Genomic DNA, 19,462 nt, shown 5'->3' with positions numbered 1-19,462 from the left:
AAAAAAATAGTCTCAGGATCTGCCAAAAGGTAGAATACTTAATAGGGTGGTTCGAAAAAAGATATTTTTCTATTTCCGGAACGCTATAGTACGCAAAAGTTATCATTGGTATAGACAAGAAAGAAAAAGAAAAAGTTTTATTTACATATCTTCGCATCGCCGTTGAAATGTGAAAAATCCGGTTAGAACAATAAAGCTTCATTTTTTTTAAAGAAAAAAAAGGACTGAAGAATATAGGACGAGGACCCTATATGGCCTAAAAGTTTCTTCAAGTATGTAAAAACAACTTTAAAATAAATAAACTACATTTATATGATATCTTCTGGTCGCGCATCGCTGTCAAAAATGCGCACAATTTGCAAATTTAGCAAAATTTTAGAGTTTAACATTTTTTAAATTTTCTTCAAACAAGTAAGAGAAGGACGCTACTCACCACCAGGGGGTGGCTATACTTGAAATTCCACTACCTAGCCAGCCATACAATGATTATGGTGTATTATTTACTATTGTATTTACTAATTTATAATTTCATATAATTCGTCCCCTACAAATTTCCATTTGCCCCTTTATTTTTGTCCATTACTAATGATTTTAAACTCTGATTTATACGAGGGTAGAGGGGTCTCAGGGTAAAGCGTTCACTTCTGGTGCATGGGGTCCTTGGTTCGATCCCAGCTCGCACTAAGTGAACTTTGTGGTGGACAAACACCGTCTGCGGGGTTTTCTCGAGATTTTCCCGTTTCCTTCCACTTTCTTCATGCCACCGTTTCATTCATTTCTCATCATCACTGTCTATTTTAGCATAGCCGGCATAACCGTGGGATATAGAACTTAAGGATTTAATTTTTTTCTGATTTAGAAAATATTTTAAAATGTAGGCATTGATGATCTTGACAATAGTGTAGCTCTGATGAAGCCTCTCTAGCACTGTGTCCACACACTCTACAAGTTATTGAATTTGAACCTATCAATTGTATGATTCCTGAAGTAGACAGGCAGATACTCAGTAAAGAAAAACTGTATTTACTAGACATATCAAAAGTCATCCAGTTAGGACACTGCTCTGAAGACTTTTCAGTTCGTGACTCTAACTCTTTATCACATTCAAAATGGCTCACTATAGCTAATAGAGTTCTGCGGCTATACATTAGTGTGGAAAGTCCTTCAGATAATGAGGCAAATTGTCACCTTTATCTTAAAGTTATATATGCCTATATAATTTGCCATTACGTTGAGCAACAATTTGACTGAAAGTCCACAACATGTTTACGAGATCAGAAAACGCGGTATTTTACCAGAAGAACTGAAATAAGTTGTAGACCCCGTTATAGAACGGAATGCTTACTTTGCTCATCCCGAAAATTTGCTTTTGGCAATGGTCATTGATGGTAGAAACCACATTCGAGAGCTTAGGTACAGACGACTTTTTGAAGGCAAGGCTCTTGAAAGTGATCCTGTTAGACATTTTTTCCACCAAACACTAACTTTGTAATTAAAGGTTACACCGAAATAATATTTGGGATACTTGCAATCTTACTTCTCCTCATCTGTTAAGACCATTCAATAATGACTAAATAAGGTAGTTTATAAGCAGATACTAAGCTAGTTATGAATTTCAAGAAGTTCCCATCTCATACTCATGTTGTCGGAAAATGCGTTAAGCTTGTGGCGGAAGTTTTCGGTATAGTGCATAGGCACATTGCTAGAGATGGCTTCATCAGAGCTACACTATTATCAAGATCATCCATGCCTAAATTTTCACTTAGATCAGAAAAAATGAAAAATGGAGTCTTTTAAGTTTTACGTCCCATGCTTATGCCAGCTAGGCTAAAGGAGACGGTGATGATGAGATATGAACGAAATGATGAAATGCAGAATGTGGGAGGAAAAGGAAGAATCTCGAGATAACCGACACACACGGTGCTTGCCCACCTGAAAACTCACTTGTTGCGAGCTGGGATCGAACCAAGAACCCCATGCACAAGAGGTTATCCTCTACCACATTGCCACCGCTACCCCCACATAAATCAGAGTTTAAAATCATTAGTAATGGACAAAAATAAAGGGGACGAATTATGTGAAATTATAAATTTGTAAATACAATAGTAAATAATACACACTAATCATTATATGGCTGGTTAGGTACTGGGATTCCAAGTGCAGCCATCCTCTCGTGGTGAGTAGCGTCCTTCTCTTAGTTGTTTTAAGAATATAAAAAAAAATGTTAAAAACTCAAATTTTGCTAAATTTGCAAATTTTTGACGGGGATGCGGGACCGGAAGATATCACATAAATATAGTTTATTTATTTTAAAGTTGTTTTTACATACTTGAAGAAACTTTTAGGCCATATAGAGTCCTCGTCCTATATTCTTCAGTGTTTTTAGAAAAATATTGAAAATGTATTGTTTTTACCGGATTTTTCAAATTTCAACGGCGATGCGGGACCGAAAGATATTTAAATATGTTTTTTTTTTTTCTTGCCTATACCAATGGCAACTTTTGCGCACCGGAAATAGAAATACCAATAGCGTTCCGGAAATAGAAAAATATTTTTTTCGAACCACCCTAATAATAATAATAATAATAATAATAATAATAATAATAATAATAATAATAATAATAATAATAATAATAATAATAATAATAATAATTATTATTATTATTATTATTATTATTATTATTATTATTATTATTATTATTATTATTATTATTATTATTATTATTACAGTGTTTTACATTTTAAATAAAGTATACATTGATATACGTACAAAGTAAATAAAGGGGAAGAAAGAGTATTAGCATTAATGTTGTGAAAAATGAATAAAGAGGGAGAGGACACAACAAGAATAGTATATATCATGTCAGAGGGATGTAATAAAATATGCAGTAAACAGAATAAGAAACAGTTTGTAATTAATCGAGCGATATAAATCTATTGCTTGGAAGGAAACAAAAATGTTAAAGGTTATAACAATGCATTAATGCTTCGGGACAAGAGAATTGACAATTACTATAGTTTAATAGCAAGCAGTAACAATTCAAGAAGGTAAAAACTAACCCAGGCTATGATAGGTGAATCATGAGTTTACTATAAACTTTCAAAAATATATAAATAATGCCTTAAATAATTTTAGGTACTTAAAATAATGTGGGGGGGGGGGAAGGCTTTTCCGGCCCCGAGCTAGAACCGCCACTGATGACAAGTTACCTAAACGTATGTAGCTGTTTATGACACTTGATTTTCAGTTTCGTAAGCAAACGTGGATGTAGAAAAAAATAATAACATCGAATAAAAACAGTTCAGTTTCTAATTGTTAAAATTAAAGGGTGTAATAGACACAGAATGCGGTTGCTTGTTTGACCTATTTGTTTATTGCATGTATTTTGATTTTAATTAAATTGCAGGTGTGGACAGAAGTAAAGCCTCCTTACCTTGGTGCTGTGAACTTTCTCACTGGGATGGGAGGATTCCTGCAAGCGGTTATATTTGGGTATGGTGGCATTAGAATACGCTTGGAATCTCTTGAGGTTAATCCCAAGCTTCCACCAGAAACTACTCTTCTCAACATTACAGGTAAATAGATAGTTTGGTGAAAATAAAATCAAACACTTATATTTTGATAGTGTCATCACAAGAGTAAAATCATTGTTGCAGTATAAATAGGTGTTTAATAAATTGGGTTGAGTTGGGTTTAACGTCCCGTTCAGCAGCGAGGCTATATGAAACGTGGACCTTGATTACCGTGGAATCCGAACCACATGAGCTCCCTTCGAAGTGTTTAATAAAATGCACTAGGATTTGTGGAACTTATATGCTCATGACATAAAAATCCTGTTTAAATTTCCGGTTTAAGATTTTGCGGATTAAAACAAAATATTTCTACAGGATGAGTTGCTATTACTAGTACACTGTTCACAATTTCTCAAAAGTAGGATATTACAGACAAATGAATATGTTCTTTTATGTTTCTTGGATGATATCTCCGAGCAATATTGACTATATCTTAAGCATATGTATATATATATAAATAATCTGTTATGATATGATATACACAAAGATCATTATCACAGAAACAATTTATCATAATTTATTCTATGCTATTTATAACAATAACATATGCTGTTTAAGAAATATGGATGGAATTTAGTACGGTGATACGTTAATAGGGGCCATTAACTAGAATGTTAGTATGCTAAGTATACTAGCAATTTTCATATTGCACATTTTACTAGTGAGTTTGCTCCGCTCAATTTTCCATTTCTAATACTATTGCCTCGTATATACATGGTACAGTATAATAAACTAATAGAATATAACATACTTACTACAATCTTACCTAATACTGATCAGGATTGTAACTCATATTCGACTCACCCACCAGACTCTAAAAAACTTTGAAGCATGTATTCAAATAATTTTTGATTTTAAAGAACTTTACATACAGGTATTGCTTACTGCTACTAGCAAAGATAACACTTTCACGAAGTGGTGTAGATAATTTCACTGTTGTAACAGATGCTCAAAATTTTGTCTAATTTAGGGAGTTATATTCTCTAATCAGATAATTGAGCTCTTCTTCGGCTGATTGACCTTCGGCTGATTGGATTCGTTCTAGTTCTCGACAACTCAAGTACAAAAAAAAAAACAAAAAAAAACAATAAATTGAAACTTTACTAGGAAACTTGTCTCGAACCAAGTTGTTCCGAATTAGACCCCAACATCCTATGACCGGCCCTGATGAGAGGGGTCTGTATTTGCAATTAGTCTACATTTAAGGAAGCTAAGGAGTTTTGTTCCTTGCAATTTGAAGAGAGAATATTGTTTAGTCGGAGTTCATAGACAGGTTTTCTGGAGGTTCAGAAATAGGTACTTCTTTGTCATGAAGATCCAGGCCGAATCACATTGGGAATATTATACACATTTTTTTGCTTTTTCTTCATGGAGTTCCATTTCTCAATTGCGGGAACTACACAGAAACATAATAATCAGTAATCCTAGCGCTAGACTTCTACTAGTTAAACCAATGGGTACTGCAAATGGCACATACAACGTACCTTCTATTATATTAACCCATGCGTTCAATTTCTACGTAAACGTAGTACAGTACACGAGTGTCCTTTTTTTCTTCTTGATTCCCTGTCTAACAGCCAAGATTCACACACACAGAACGTCATTTCTACAGATCGCTAAATTGAACTCCTCTTCGAAACAAATGTTATATCACACCGCTAATACAGCAGAAATAGTTCACAATATTGAAACACTTCCCGAGATGTCTACTTCACTATAACAGAAGAATTACAACTGAAACCATCACAACGCAGTTATCATGGAAGCACATCGCGATGTCATTAAGCACAATATTACTATAATACAATTTTCATACAATTTATATGAACTAAAAATTCTTAATAGATGGAAATGCTAAATACGCATCATACGATAAATATATGTACAGCGATAAGAGCTGGTAACATTAAAAGTATGATATTTCTCATTAGAATATGATCCATTAGCTAGTATTACGAAAAATATGACACGCTCTCGCAGTGTTTATATCTTCATTTTTATGAAACTGGACTTGATTCACTCTTGCTTTTCAACTTTATCAAAGAGTGATAAAGAAGATAAATCCTTATCATAAAACAGTGCAAAGTAAATTTTATTTATTCACAGCTTAACTGTATAATCATCAGTTTTTGAATAAATTTCAGGTATCAACTACCTTGGAAGTGTTTTTGGTATGGAGATAACCGATGATAATGTAACCATTCGCCTTACCAAGGAAAGCTCTACTTATCCACTTGTGATTGTTGTAAATGATGAAGAAATACCGTTAACTGATACAGGTTAGTTGTGTCATGTCATTATCATAGTATCAGACTAACGCACAAAGATGAGTCAAAAGTCTTGCAATATTTCCATAATTCAAATATCAGGCGCGTATATACGTCGTGATCAACTGTAAGTACAAGATTAAACTTGACCAAGATATAATGTAACGGACGTACGAGTACGTCTCTAGAATATTTAAGCAATAAGCGCAGACCAACACAGTCTTGGAATGGTGCAAATCCTGATGACAAAGCAAAAATATTTACTTAAGACACTTATTAACAACTATATTTTTTTTTTTTTAAATTCTCCACGTTTCACACCAAATTTAGTCCTTTAACGTTTGAGAAAAAATCTTTCAACTAACAAGTTTACGAGTGTAGAATATAGCACCAATTACTTTAGGATATATATATATATATATACAGGGTGGCCCAAAAGTAGATACACAATCCCGTACTGATCAACTATTGTTTTTTATATAATTTCTTATAGTTATCCATCAGGTAGACTTAGTTTCTTTATTATTTGTTCTTAATATCTCTTTACATATATCTTAACCTCGGAACAGAAGAAGCAAATACACCTATAAGCTAGAATGTTATACTTGATCAATGCAAGGGTGCATACCTACTTTTGGTCCCCCCTATATATATATATAGGGTGGTAAGAAAGTATTGGACAAACTTCGGGAGCTGATTCCTGGCACCGAAACAAGTAAAAAAGTCCTGTGGAACTTTGGTCAGTGAGGGATAGTTTCGGCGATATATTGTGCCAACAGCGTGGAAAAATAAACATCAGATTGCTGTTACTCAAAAACAACGCAACATAGAGAGTGCGGTTTAGACTTTAAGTCATACCTGCTCGATTAAAAAATGTATGCTTCAAACCTCAAAGGAACGTAGAGGTTACTTGTCAGGTGCTATTCAACAGGTTCGTTAGAACCGGTTGTTAAAACATTTCGAGTTCGCAGAACTGTTTGTTATACTCAGACATAAACACACATACACATGACCTAACCAAGAGTGAAAGAAGCCCAAAAAAAAAAAAAATAGTGAAGACACCTCTGTACTTTTCCCGCTCGCTTGTATTGTAAGGGATCGTCCACATATTACGTAACGCGGCAATGGGTAGAGGGAATTCGGCTTGGCGTTACGAAGTATGTAAGGAAGGAGGAGGAAGTTAACGTTTTCGTTACGTAACGTATTTTTTTCTGTAATCTTTATTTTTATTCCCAGGTTTATGTGCACTCTTTTAAACGAAAAATGTTTTTCAGTTCTTTTCATTTTTATAAATAAATATTTATATTGTTTGGATAATTGAGAACATAAGGCCTGTATAAATTGAATCATGCAGAAGGGATCTGAAGACGCTACTAGACACCAGCATGACTGGTAACGAACCCTGCGTGTATTACAATACAATAATGCTATGTTTTGTGGCTATCGCTGCAATCCATTTACTGTACACGCTTTCCTGGTGTTAGTTGTTGGCGATCGTAACCACTGCTTGAAAATGCCCTCGCGTTCCCACTCGTATCAAGAATAGATTTAAAACTTCTTATTATAATCATTACCCACTCTATTCTTCCAAGAGGTGTAGCATGTGAAACACAAGAAAATCTTTTTCAGGAAATAATATTTTCCGCGACGATGCAAGCAAAATAAGATATTAAAAACCGAATTCGTCGGATATTCGCCTTTTACTGTTAAAATATTATTATGGTGCTATCATCTTCTAATAGTTTAATTTGTTGGCGAAACCACTACAAATATATTCAAAACACAAGCGTTTTGTAATGAAAAGTTCTGCCATTAAAATTTTTTTTTTTTATTGTGATGACCCCTAAAATAAGCAAAATTGTGAAAATACGAAAATCGAAAAGCGTTACGTAACAAAGGGTTTGGGGTTCAGCCTTGCATTACAAAGTGTGACAAGAGAGAGGGATAGAATTGATCAAAAACAGTGCTACGTAATATGTGAACGGCCCCTAATGCCTATTACGTATGTTACCTTTCTGCAATACGTTTCAGTATGATAACAATGTCTTCATTAGATCTCGAGATATGTACTTTCGAAGCAATGCATACGAACTAAAGTGGTCTTTTCATCGATATCTCAATCGATTGCTTGTCATGACCAATACTATCATTCCTCACAATATGGCACTTTCCTGATGAGACGCCATATATGTATATGTATCCGATTCATACACAGCGATGTTGAATATCTCCATATACCTGATTTCAGATTCATAGCATGTTTCCTTGTAATTTGGATCCGCCATTTTGATTTGTAAACATTTGATGTCAGATTCGTATTCAGCTACCTTTCAAACCTATATATACCACGTCTCAAAACAATTACGTCATAGCGTCTTATTTTATTCATGTTTTCTGGTGTTTCGGAGCGAGCCTTGTTCTGAACTTTAAATGGCCGCCACGCCCCCCCCCCCTACAGACCTCATTCAAGCGAGATATTTCACATGTGAAGTATGCTCGGTGTGACCTTTCCAACGATATATAACACATGCAGATCCCCGCGTACCCCTTCATGTACTGCTCTAGTGAGACTATATGAGACGTAGAACTACAATAAAAGATGGAATCTGAACCACTGTAATGCGTGGAAATTTCTCAAGGCTACGGAACGTCGTATATCAAATGCACACATGTTAGCCACTAGTCCAGTGAGGAAAGCCAAACTGTATTCTGTTTAGTTATGAAGTCTACAAAATTAACTTGTTGTGTTGCATTCTAAGCAATGCATATATGTTCTTATTTTATATCATATTTTCTGTCATAGAAATTCAATTTTCAGCTAAATGACCACATATCATAATACAGTCATAAGCAGCTATTAAATTCTCCTATAACCATTTGATATAATTTAATGTATTTAATTAATTTTGCTCAATGTACTTGTAAAAAACTATTCATTTTTCAATTTTAAAACCATTATTATTGTTTCCAGTAACTGTACCCCGAACGAAATTTGAAATTAAGACTACTACTTCAACCAATTGCCCTCTTCCGGAAGATCTAATTGGTCAAAAAGGTTCCAGACCAAGGCCTTCGGAAACTCAAGAAGACACAAGATTTTCAGCTCTTATCAGTGAAATAAAAAGAATTATTGTAACTCTTATTCCTTAAGGTTGGATTAATAATATGTTTGTTGAGCATATATGACAAAATATGTAATAAAAATAAATATATATGGTAAGCATAATTTATTTGTAATCATTATTTTCATTTCATTAGTTCTATCAGTTAAGGAAAGAAAATATTGCTTAAAGAACTTTAGGAATGATCTCACGGGCAATAATTTGTTTTTGGATCAGGGGCCCCAAATTTTTGAATGGCCCCCCTGAATCGAGTTCTCGTATTTTCTACGGAATAACCACATCATACTGAGTTAAGTGATAGTTTGGATTTGGCTACATTATATGTATTTTTTCAGATATAAGGCCTACAAGAAAACTTTTGTCTGAAATATATTGAATGTTTTCATAGAAAAAGTTAAACTAATGTTAAAAATTTGGCAAAGTTACGCATACATAACATGAAAGCTTTTGGTTTATTTGGCTTAAATTGTACAGTTAATATTGAAACTGGAATCCATAGCCCCCCAAATCTCATTTGGGATGCCATGTATTTTTATGAATATATATTATTGAGCTGAGCGAAGCGAAGCTCTTATACTCGGGTTAGCCGTTTGGTTGTCCGCGAACTCCTCCTAGACCGTTTGGCCGATCTCAACCAAACTTAGCACGCTGATAGAGTATGTCGTGCTGAGTGACAACATAGGTCGAAATAAAAAATCCGATGTACCATCGAGGAATAATCACCGAAAAACGCTTCCTCCTAGACCGTTTGGCCAATCTCAACCAAACTTAGCACGCTGATAGAGTATGTCGTGCTGAGTGACAACATAGGTCGAAATCAAAAATCCGATGTACCATCGAGGAATAATCACCGAAAAACGCTTGCATAGACTTAACATGGGGAAAAAGTTTTCACGCGATTTTTTTGTGAACAATTAAAAATGGCATTTATTATTACATAATGGCCAGGAATGATTACGTAGTTTAAGCTCGCTCAGCTCATTTCATTGCAATCGGGTACATCCATTGCATTCCTAGTTTATATGCATCTTTTATTGTTATACGTATTTTTTATGAATGGGCTCCCACAAAGTTACAGAGAAATCGGAGCCCTTGCTGATAGGCAATCAAAAGGAACTCTCCTTCTCTTTCTTTGCTATACAACGAAAAAATGAAAAGAAAAGAAAAGAAAGAAAACAAGAAAAACAAGTAGCAGACTACATTTTCACCCCAATGCCTTTAACATTGATGCCACTGGGAAGATACTGCTGTTTCTTTTAGCTTTTATCAGCCTCTGCTACTAATACGTTTGCATTTCATTTTGAAAGGATGCATTAATTATTGTTTATAAACTAAAGATAGCTTTAATTACTCAATAATTCTTATATTTAAAAGTGGTAGAACATTGTAAGGGTAACCAATTCTGTTGTGACTCTATCTTTGTACCAAATTTCAAAAAAGATTGTCTTGTATGTGATTTGATAATCGAATACGTAGAGTATTGATTTATGAAAACATCGAATCTATTTAGCATTTATGTGTATATTTATTTATAATAAATTGAGTTGATTTTACTTTAGCGTCCCGTTCAGCAGCGAAGCTATATGAGACGTGGACCTACTGATTAACGTAGAATCCGAACCACATGAGCTCCCGTCGGGAATCGAACCCGGGTCTCCCACGCCAAAGGCGCGTACGCTAACCGCTTAGCCAAGAAGGAGATCATTATAATAAATTGAGCTGTATATTTAATGCTAGTACATAGCTCAATTGATACTTAATGCAGGAAAATTTCATGTCTTGCAATTAAAAGAAAAAAAATAAGTATAAGAATTTCTAGACGTTAGTTTATTAGAGAATATGGCGAAACAGGCTTTTTCTCTTATCATTTGAAGGTCCGTTGTTATCATATTATCGGTCTCGCACTTCACCCGTACATATTACATTTCCTTTTGGACTTTCTTCGTACGAAATTAAGGTGTGAATTCTGTAAATAGCGTATTGCATTAAATTTAAAATATCAGTCTAATGTTTCTTCCTGGGAGAAACATTTCAAGGCCTAAACTGAAAATTAAGAACAAAAACTCTTATTAGTCCCTTAATAATAATAATAATAATAATAATAATAATAATAATAATAATAATAATAATAATAATAATAATAATAATAATAATAATAATAATAATATCTAACAGATGTGATAGTTTTTTTTACACTAACACGTATTAATGTGATGATGTATTTTAAATATCTATTATTCATCCCACAGAATTGACAGAACATTAAACCAAACTTCCTAGCATGAATTGTATTCATACACGATTAAGTCCTATTCATTAGTTACCCACATGTTTCCATATACCTACGAGAACGATCTTGCATCGTTTTGCCTAATCCTCGTTTCGCCTAACCAATTATCTGACACTTTTATGACAGATAAAAGATAAGCTTTATGTCCGCCATTTTAGGCGAAATAAGAATACTCGTTTGGCCTAATCCTCGTTTTGCCTAAAATGGTGGACTATAAAAAAATCGTTGAGATGAAACTGGAGGGAAATTTTTCGAAAAAAAAAATATTCCCTACTATGTGAAGAACTGAGAAATACAAATTAGTTTTCCCATAACTAATTTGTAATAGGACTATTTGCTTTCGGAAAAATGTTTCGACAATTGTACAGTTACTTTTCCGTTCCATTTTGAGAATATTAATGCCCCCACAGGGTGTATAGTGACTATATTTGAGATGAAAGAAACACAAAAAGTTACACCTCTTATTAATTTTGTTTAAAGGTGAGTGCTGTTCAAAAGTAATTTTTAGTTTGCAGTTTGTTTCCAAATATCTGATATTGTCAAATGGTACTGCTAATCGATACGTTAAAGGAAATATAGTTTGTGTGTTTCTTCTTATGTAGGTGCAAAAGTTATTTCATTGTAGGTTTTGCTGATCTTTCAGACGATTTCATTCCAGTTTCAACGCTTTTTTGAAACTGTTAATGCATTATAAGAGATCCGATTGTGATTCTATTCTAATTTACAATTCGTATGATATTTGTAACTATTTCGAGCTAGATCTGACAAAAAATCCCTAAATTTGTTCATAACTTAACAATGGACAATTGTGATCGCAATGAGTGATTTGTGACAAATCGTTCCGCTGACAAATTGCTCTTTGGATAATTCTACAATTCAAACATCTCAATGTGTTACTGACAAAGAAAGAAGAAAAACATATTTCATTTCTTATTATTACTTTTGAAATTACAACTTTTGAGTTTAATTTCCACTCGTTTCACATACTACCGGGAATGTCCATAGCATAAGTCTCTGAGATGCACATTGAGATTGAAATCCAGGCTTCTCGGTGGTTGTTTCAGCAGGAAGAAGTTGAATGCTCCTCCAAACAAGTGGTGGCCAACCGGGATCTGTTACGAGGGTGGTTGTTCTGCTGGTACACTCCATTTGCACTCGTATGACAGAAATAAAGATATAGTTGACTCTGGTAATCTTCGTACTTCGATACAATACGGGTGAATAGTAGGTACCAAAGGTCCAAAACATTGCTTACAGAAAAATCTATAAATCAACATGGTCTCCGTTATCTTGTACAATTCCAACCTGACATGATTTCGTTGGGCTGGCACCAAATTATAGATCACTATCGGCGTGATGAGGTTGAAATCGAGACTCATCGCACCAGGGTTTGCTGGTTTAAACCAGCTGTTAAAAACAAAGGTTAAAAAAAAAAACGAAAAATGTTCGTAAAAGTGTAAGTGTTAACACATTTAGGGGTTATCACGTTTCACTCCCGTATATTATTCGTATTATATTCAGACCTAAATTTCCCATTCATTACTCAAAAAGATTATACTACAAAAGCAACTTTTGTATTTTTTTTATAAGTTTATGAATGCTTGTTTTGTGATTTTTTTAATGGTTTGTTATTATTGTTATGCAATTTCAATCAAAGAAAAATTCTAAATATTGTTTCGTTTTAATAATTTTTACTATTGATAAAATACATCGAAATGCTGTAGTTTTTTGGGGGAGAGGAGGGTTCATACAAATCCTACGAGAGGCATTTATTGAAATCAGAAGTATCTTTGGTATTTATTTATGTATAAATGGGTCAGAGCCAAGTGGACTCAAATAATTCGTATCTTTATTCAGTTTTCATACAAATATTCAAATTAAGTCTATTTCTTCTTCTTCTCGTTGTATTTCTCTATCTTGGACTAATAAAAGTCGTAATGAACTAACTTGGACTAAATTAGTTCTTCTGTACTCTGCAGCATTTTGAAATTGTCCATATGCAATTCTGTATAATGGTTTCACTTGTGCAACGGGTTATCTTTTTGTCCTGAAATGGCTCTTGACAGTTACATTAACAAGTACCTAAAGATCAGCACAATGTATTTTTACCAGGAGTCCTTCATGAGTGAGTCGGCAGACATATCGCATTTGTGGTCAATTAGTCCCGGTTTCGAGTTCAAATGGAGGACAATTTCTCTCGGATGTAAGCCGAGAAGCGCTTTGATTCCGCTTTAAGCTTATGTGACCTCTTCCAGCATAACCCGGTTGTTGCACAATAACACCAAAATGGAACAAACTTATTTCTCTCCATATGTGATATAAATACATACAGCAAATTATTTATACTAAAAAACTGGTTTAAACTCAAAAAGACCGGGTTTAAACAAAAAACGGGTTTATTTTTTTAAACATGATTTTTGCCAACCCTGCATCGCACCATGCTACTCGTTTTTATGATCCAGTCACGGCATTCTGTTGCCAGTGTAAAACATTAACCGTAGTGACATATAATGACAATTAGTAGACCCTAACCTCATGGGTTATCGGCTTCTGAAGTCCATACGATGAAATGAACGTTGTCTACTAACTATCCGGCTTAACCCCTTATTCAGTTGGGTGTCCGTCTTGGCAAAGGTTTACTGGTGTTTGGTGCAGTAAGCAAAGTTATGAAAACATTTATACCTTACATGCTAGTTTCTTTTAACATTGTTAAATTACTGTAGATTTCCAAATTATGCAGATTCAATATTGAAACCGGAAATATATCTATAACTTACGGCAGGAATAGAGTGATAATGTGAGACATGCAACCTGTTTATCGGAAACTGAATTCTCATCAAAAACGATTTCTCATTATCTCTTACGATTTTTAATATTTAGGAATCAATATTGAAACCGAAAGTTGTACTAGTTCTTTCATAGAAGACTCAAACTGAGATGAAATCTATTCTTAAGATTTGGAATCCATACCATAAATCGTTTGGATCGTTAGAGAATGTGTCGATATATATACGATATATGAGTAGGCCAATGGCAAAACCCGTTAAATTCACTTAAAAAAAATGAGATAGTGGTTGCACTGGACACCTTAGTTGGAAAGCTATTATTTCCAAATAGTATTCAGTAGAAAAAGCCATTTTAACTAGTTGAAAATTGAGATTGAAATATGTGCCAATTACCAAAACTTGTTAAATCCATCATGGCAACAGATGCAAAACCAGTTAAATCACTCTTCCATATTCAGTTTCATAAACTGTTAAATCCCAAACCTGCAAATAACCTCATGAAAAGCAGAATCAAACCTGGTTAATTCCAGATTTCAAATAATTTGTGGTTTCGTAGAGGATTAGTCTAGTAATCTGAATATTTATTGCAACTCTTCGTAAATCATTTGAAATTTTATTTGGCAGAATTTGAAGTGTGTGCTTTCATTATTCTTTTTTATTTTTGGACTGAAAATTGAAAAAAAAAAAAAGAAAATGAAATCTTTAGTTTTACGTCCCACGATAATGCCGGTCAGGCTAAAGGAGACGGTGATGATGAGAAATGAATGAAATGGTGGAATGAAGAAAGTGGGAGAAAACGGGAGAACCCCGAGAAAACCCACGAGCACGGTGTTTGTCCACCACAAAGTCCACATGGCGCGAGCTGGGATCGAACCAGGGCTAAGCACCGGAGGTGAACGCTCTACTACTGAGCCACCGCGCATCCTGGACTGAAAATGGAGACACTGTACGTCTTAACCTAACTGTTTGCGAAACTTTTCTGTGCTTATTTGCTTTTCTTTAATAATTAGTAGACAAATGGACGCAAAGTTGAAAGAAAACGATACTCTAAGCAGCGATGATCATGATTTTGTTATCAGACAACACCAAAATTGTGTAGAAAACGTACAAGACACATGAAAAACTGGAAACGAAATGCAGCCAAAAAGACAAGGTGAGTGGATGGTTAAAAGTCGTTTGTTTTGTATTTCAGGGTAACTCTTTACTGTGAACATTGTTGGATTAGGTTCTTCTCTAAACGGTCTCTTCAGCTTCAGCAGAACCTCTTTCTTAAAATGTCTCGTGTCAATTATCATTCAAAATTATAACATGCTTCTGGTACAACATGTTAACAAATTTTGCCACTTATTTATCATTTCTGATTCTCTTTCTGCCACTGTTTTGCTCAAACTCAACATTTGCACACTTTGTTTTGCTATATTTCAAATTCATATATTGGGATAGTTGGCAAATTAATATTCACCTATGTTAGTCCATAAAAGGTTACGAACTCTTCTAAAATATAGTCATTCAGTTTAGAAATGTATACGGATAGGTATAACTCCGCTTGTAGTTACGAAGGGTTTGACGATTGAAAGCAGCTCAAAGCTCACGTTTTACAAAGAGGTTTTTGAGGAATAGAAAACCGAGAAAATGGTGATGCACCAGAGGACGACGACGATATGGATTTCCATTTAGTAGATGATGATGGAGAGGAGGTTACATAATTCAATTTTTTGCACATTTGGATCCATTGTTTTCAATTTAGAACAAAATTAATGTAGCATTTATGTATCCATATTCATTTGTGCCAATCTTGTGCAATGTGTAGTTGATAATACATTTTTAAAAATGTATATGAATTGTCCAATTCAAAATTGATTATCCTGAATCTAATTGTCTGGTTTTGAAATATATTATGCAAAAATCGATCTTCTTAATTTCTGAAATCGAAAAATAAACCAAAAAGAATATTTAGGGGCTTCTTCTGGTTATTAATTTTGAGGGAAAAAAGTTTTGAAAAACAAATTCCACAAAACGGAGAGAATCTCCTGATTTGGGCCGAAGAAGGCATTTATTGTGGGACTAAATTCAGCAAAACACTTCTACGGGGATCTCTAAAAACATGTGTAATTCACAATAATGGAGTTGCGTGCATTGGCATGATTTCTCTGCTTTGGGGAGAAAAAAAGGTTAGACTTGATGGTGACTAGTGTTGTGAAGGCCTGAAAAAAACGGAAATTTTGGGATAAAAAAACAACAGCTTTTTACCTTTGTTTTTACCGAGCTTGGAAAAATTGAAATTTTCGAATATTTTACCATATTTTGCTTTTACAATAAAAACTATTTTATATATACTAGTTTACAGTTAAGTTCATTGAGTAGTTATGTTTCTTGTATTAGAATAGAGAAATTTTGTGACAACAAATATATTTGCACCACTCCTTTAAAACTAGGACTGTGATAGGATGGAGTTTGGCTACGAAAGATACTTAAATATAATCCTAGTTAGATTAATTAATATAGACACATTTAAAGTATCTTAAGTAATCTTATAAGGGCAGGGAAGTGTCAAAATAACAGGGCCAGTATCATTTTAGTTAATACTAATATGTTAAAATCAAATATATATTTTATGGAGGTACGTATCTTTCTTGTGCTGTGTAAAATTTCCGGAAATTTTTGAACCCATGAGAAAAAAATTGTTGGGAAGTATTGGCAAAACCCTGAAAATATAATTTAAAAACTATTTCTTCGCCTGATACTAATTTCATTTGCTGTGACGAGCCAGCAGCATATATACAACGTATTTCGCTAGTAGAAAAACTACTTAAACAACAGCTTTTAAATTTGATTTTTAGTTTTTTGATTTCTGAATATTGTTCAAACAACTCGGAAAGAGAGATTATCTTATTTACATGTACATACATACACATGTACATGTGCGTAAATTTGAGCAGCGAATACAAAATTTAACATGTGAAACTTCCGTTCGTTATTATTAAAGACTAGCGGAATACCCGTGCTTCGCATAGGGAGAATACGTTTCATTTTTTTTTTTGTATAAGGGGCACCAAAACTGTCACCAATGAACGTACGGATCCCAAAAACTATGAATTCGACACTAGTATCACTCATTTTCAATTAATTTTACATTTAATTAAAATCTAACGCAGTATCTCCACGGAATTAGACGCAATTTCTTTGCAAAGTGACATTACTACTATTTCTCAATGGTGTTAATCGGACAAGTTGCTGATGAATATTAGAAAATGCAAAGTAGTATTATACACCTGAAAAATGAACTATGTACGCAATATGTATACTATTAATCAAACGCCAATTGAGAGAGTGGATCTTGGAGTCACTCTGCAGTCAAACCTATCATTCGATATTCATGTCAACAGAGTAGTTGGTGAGGCCTTTAGGAACCTTGGCTTTGTGATAAGATTAAGAAGTGATTTTTTTCTAACCCTAATGTCCTTAAAACATTATGCACTGCCTATGTACGGTCTAAGGTGGAATGTGTAGCAATAATATAGGGCTCTAATAGTAAGAAATATGTAAACAAAATCGAAAACATTCTAAATAAACTTGTGGGCTTTTTAACATATAAAAAAGCAAGGATATATCCAAAATTTGAGGACTATGAAGGTCTTCGAAACAAATATTCATTACAATCTCTTGAAAGCAGAAGAAGTAATTTCATTTCATAAAATAATTCATGGTGCAATAGATTCAGAATATTTGTTATCAGGAATCAAAATTCACGTCCCACATAGAGCAACGAGACCCCACAATGGCATACAGGGTATTCCATCTCTCAGCGCAAAGGACTAATGCACTGGATGTATCGCCTGTCAGAAAAATGTGTATATTGTATAATAAGATGTCACAAGAACACCCAGATATAGATATTTTTATTTATAAACAAAATTTTCATTCTACATATATTTCCTGTATTCTGTATATCGTGTAAATCTGTATTTTAACGTATATTTTGCTTTCATATTATTATTTTATTATATATGTATTTTACAGTGTATTACGATACAATTGAGATCATATTATTGTGTTATTATATAATATGTGTATGTTAATGTATTACCATAGATGAGGGAAAACTGTAATTAGGCATTTGCCTGTTGTGTTTCCGAAATAAATGTCACTCTTCCCCTTTACGAGTACTGATGGGGGCTGAATTTGTAATTAAACGGCATCAAAAGTGTTACTGTTCATCTCAGCCACCCCAAAAACTATGGTTTCGATACTAATATCGGCCATTTTCCATTATTTTTATTTACCCACCCCTTCTCCCTCCCCCAAGTCGCGGGTCTCAATTTGGATTTAAACGGCATCGGTAGTGTTACTGTTGATCACAGCAACCCCAAAAACTATGAATTCGACACTAATATATGTCATTTCCAATCATTTGTATATATATTCCCCCTTCTCCCTTCCCCCAAGTCACGGCACTGAATTTGAATTTAAACGGCATTAGAAGTGTCACTGCTCATCTCAGCGACCCCGAAAACTATGGATTCGACACTAATATCCGTCATTTTCGATTATTTTTTTTTTTATATATAATCCCCTTCCGCCTCCCTAAAGTTTCGGCGTTCAATTTGAATTAAACTGCATCTGAAGTGTCACTGTTCACCTCAGCGTCCCCGAAAACTATGGATTCACACTAATATCGATTATTTTGCATCATTTTTATATATCTTCCTCTCCTCCAATTTATGGGGATAAATTTGGATTTAAACGGCATCGAAAGTGTCACTGTTCACCTCAGCGACCCCGAAAACTATGGATTCGACACTGATATCGGCTATTTTCATTCACTTTTATATACGTATATCTCCCCTTCTCCCTCCCCTAAGTTGCGGGCGTGAAGTTTTATTTAAACAGCATCGGAAGTGTTACTGTTGATTTGAAAAACCCCGAAAACTATGGATTTGGCATTAATAACTGTCATTATCGATGAAAATTAATTTAAGCTTCATCGGAAATGTCACTGTTCATGTCAGCAAACCCAAAAACTATAGGTTCGACAGTAATATTGGTCGTTTCAATATATATCCGCCAGGCCCGTACCTCATCTATGTTGAAATTTTTTTTTATCGAGATCAGTCTGGTGGTTCAAGAGTTGTAAGTTACAAATATATCCACTTTCATTTTAATATATACAGATAATTTGTCGCCCTAGAAAAAAAAAAGTATTTGCCTACATACAAAATTTTGTTCATAAATTTATATTAAAATCTGTGGTTGAATATTAAATAATAGTAATTGTATGTCTTTGTGCATGAGAATTATTGAAATTTGCCTGTGCTCTTTCTTTTAAGAACTAATTTGGTTAAAATTAACAAAATTTCACCAGATCAAAGAGTACATTAAGTACTCAGTTTCATTCAAGAGCCCTATTTGTTGCAACAGAAACGC

The 19,462-nt window shown here is 34.0% G+C and overlaps 1 protein-coding gene across 1 annotated transcript in view; it reads left to right on the top strand.

Moving 5' to 3' along the window:
- The window catches only part of LOC145676878 (protein-glucosylgalactosylhydroxylysine glucosidase-like), a 35,392-nt gene extending 26,332 nt beyond the window's left edge, over positions 1–9,060 (top strand). Inside the window, exons 5-7 of the mRNA XM_081747661.1 lie at positions 3,408–3,576; positions 5,718–5,852; positions 8,812–9,060. Of these exons, the coding sequence (XP_081603787.1) occupies positions 3,408–3,576; positions 5,718–5,852; positions 8,812–8,990 (483 nt within the window). The 3' untranslated portion in view covers positions 8,991–9,060. The remainder of the gene's footprint in view (positions 1–3,407; positions 3,577–5,717; positions 5,853–8,811) is intronic.
- The last annotated feature ends 10,402 nt before the right edge of the window (positions 9,061–19,462 follow it).

This window comes from Thermobia domestica, unplaced genomic scaffold (assembly GCF_964235325.1).
Source record: "Thermobia domestica unplaced genomic scaffold, izTheDome1.hap1.1 HAP1_SCAFFOLD_449, whole genome shotgun sequence".
NCBI lineage: Eukaryota > Metazoa > Arthropoda > Insecta > Zygentoma > Lepismatidae > Thermobia > Thermobia domestica.
This window is presented reverse-complemented; position numbering and strand designations above follow the sequence as displayed.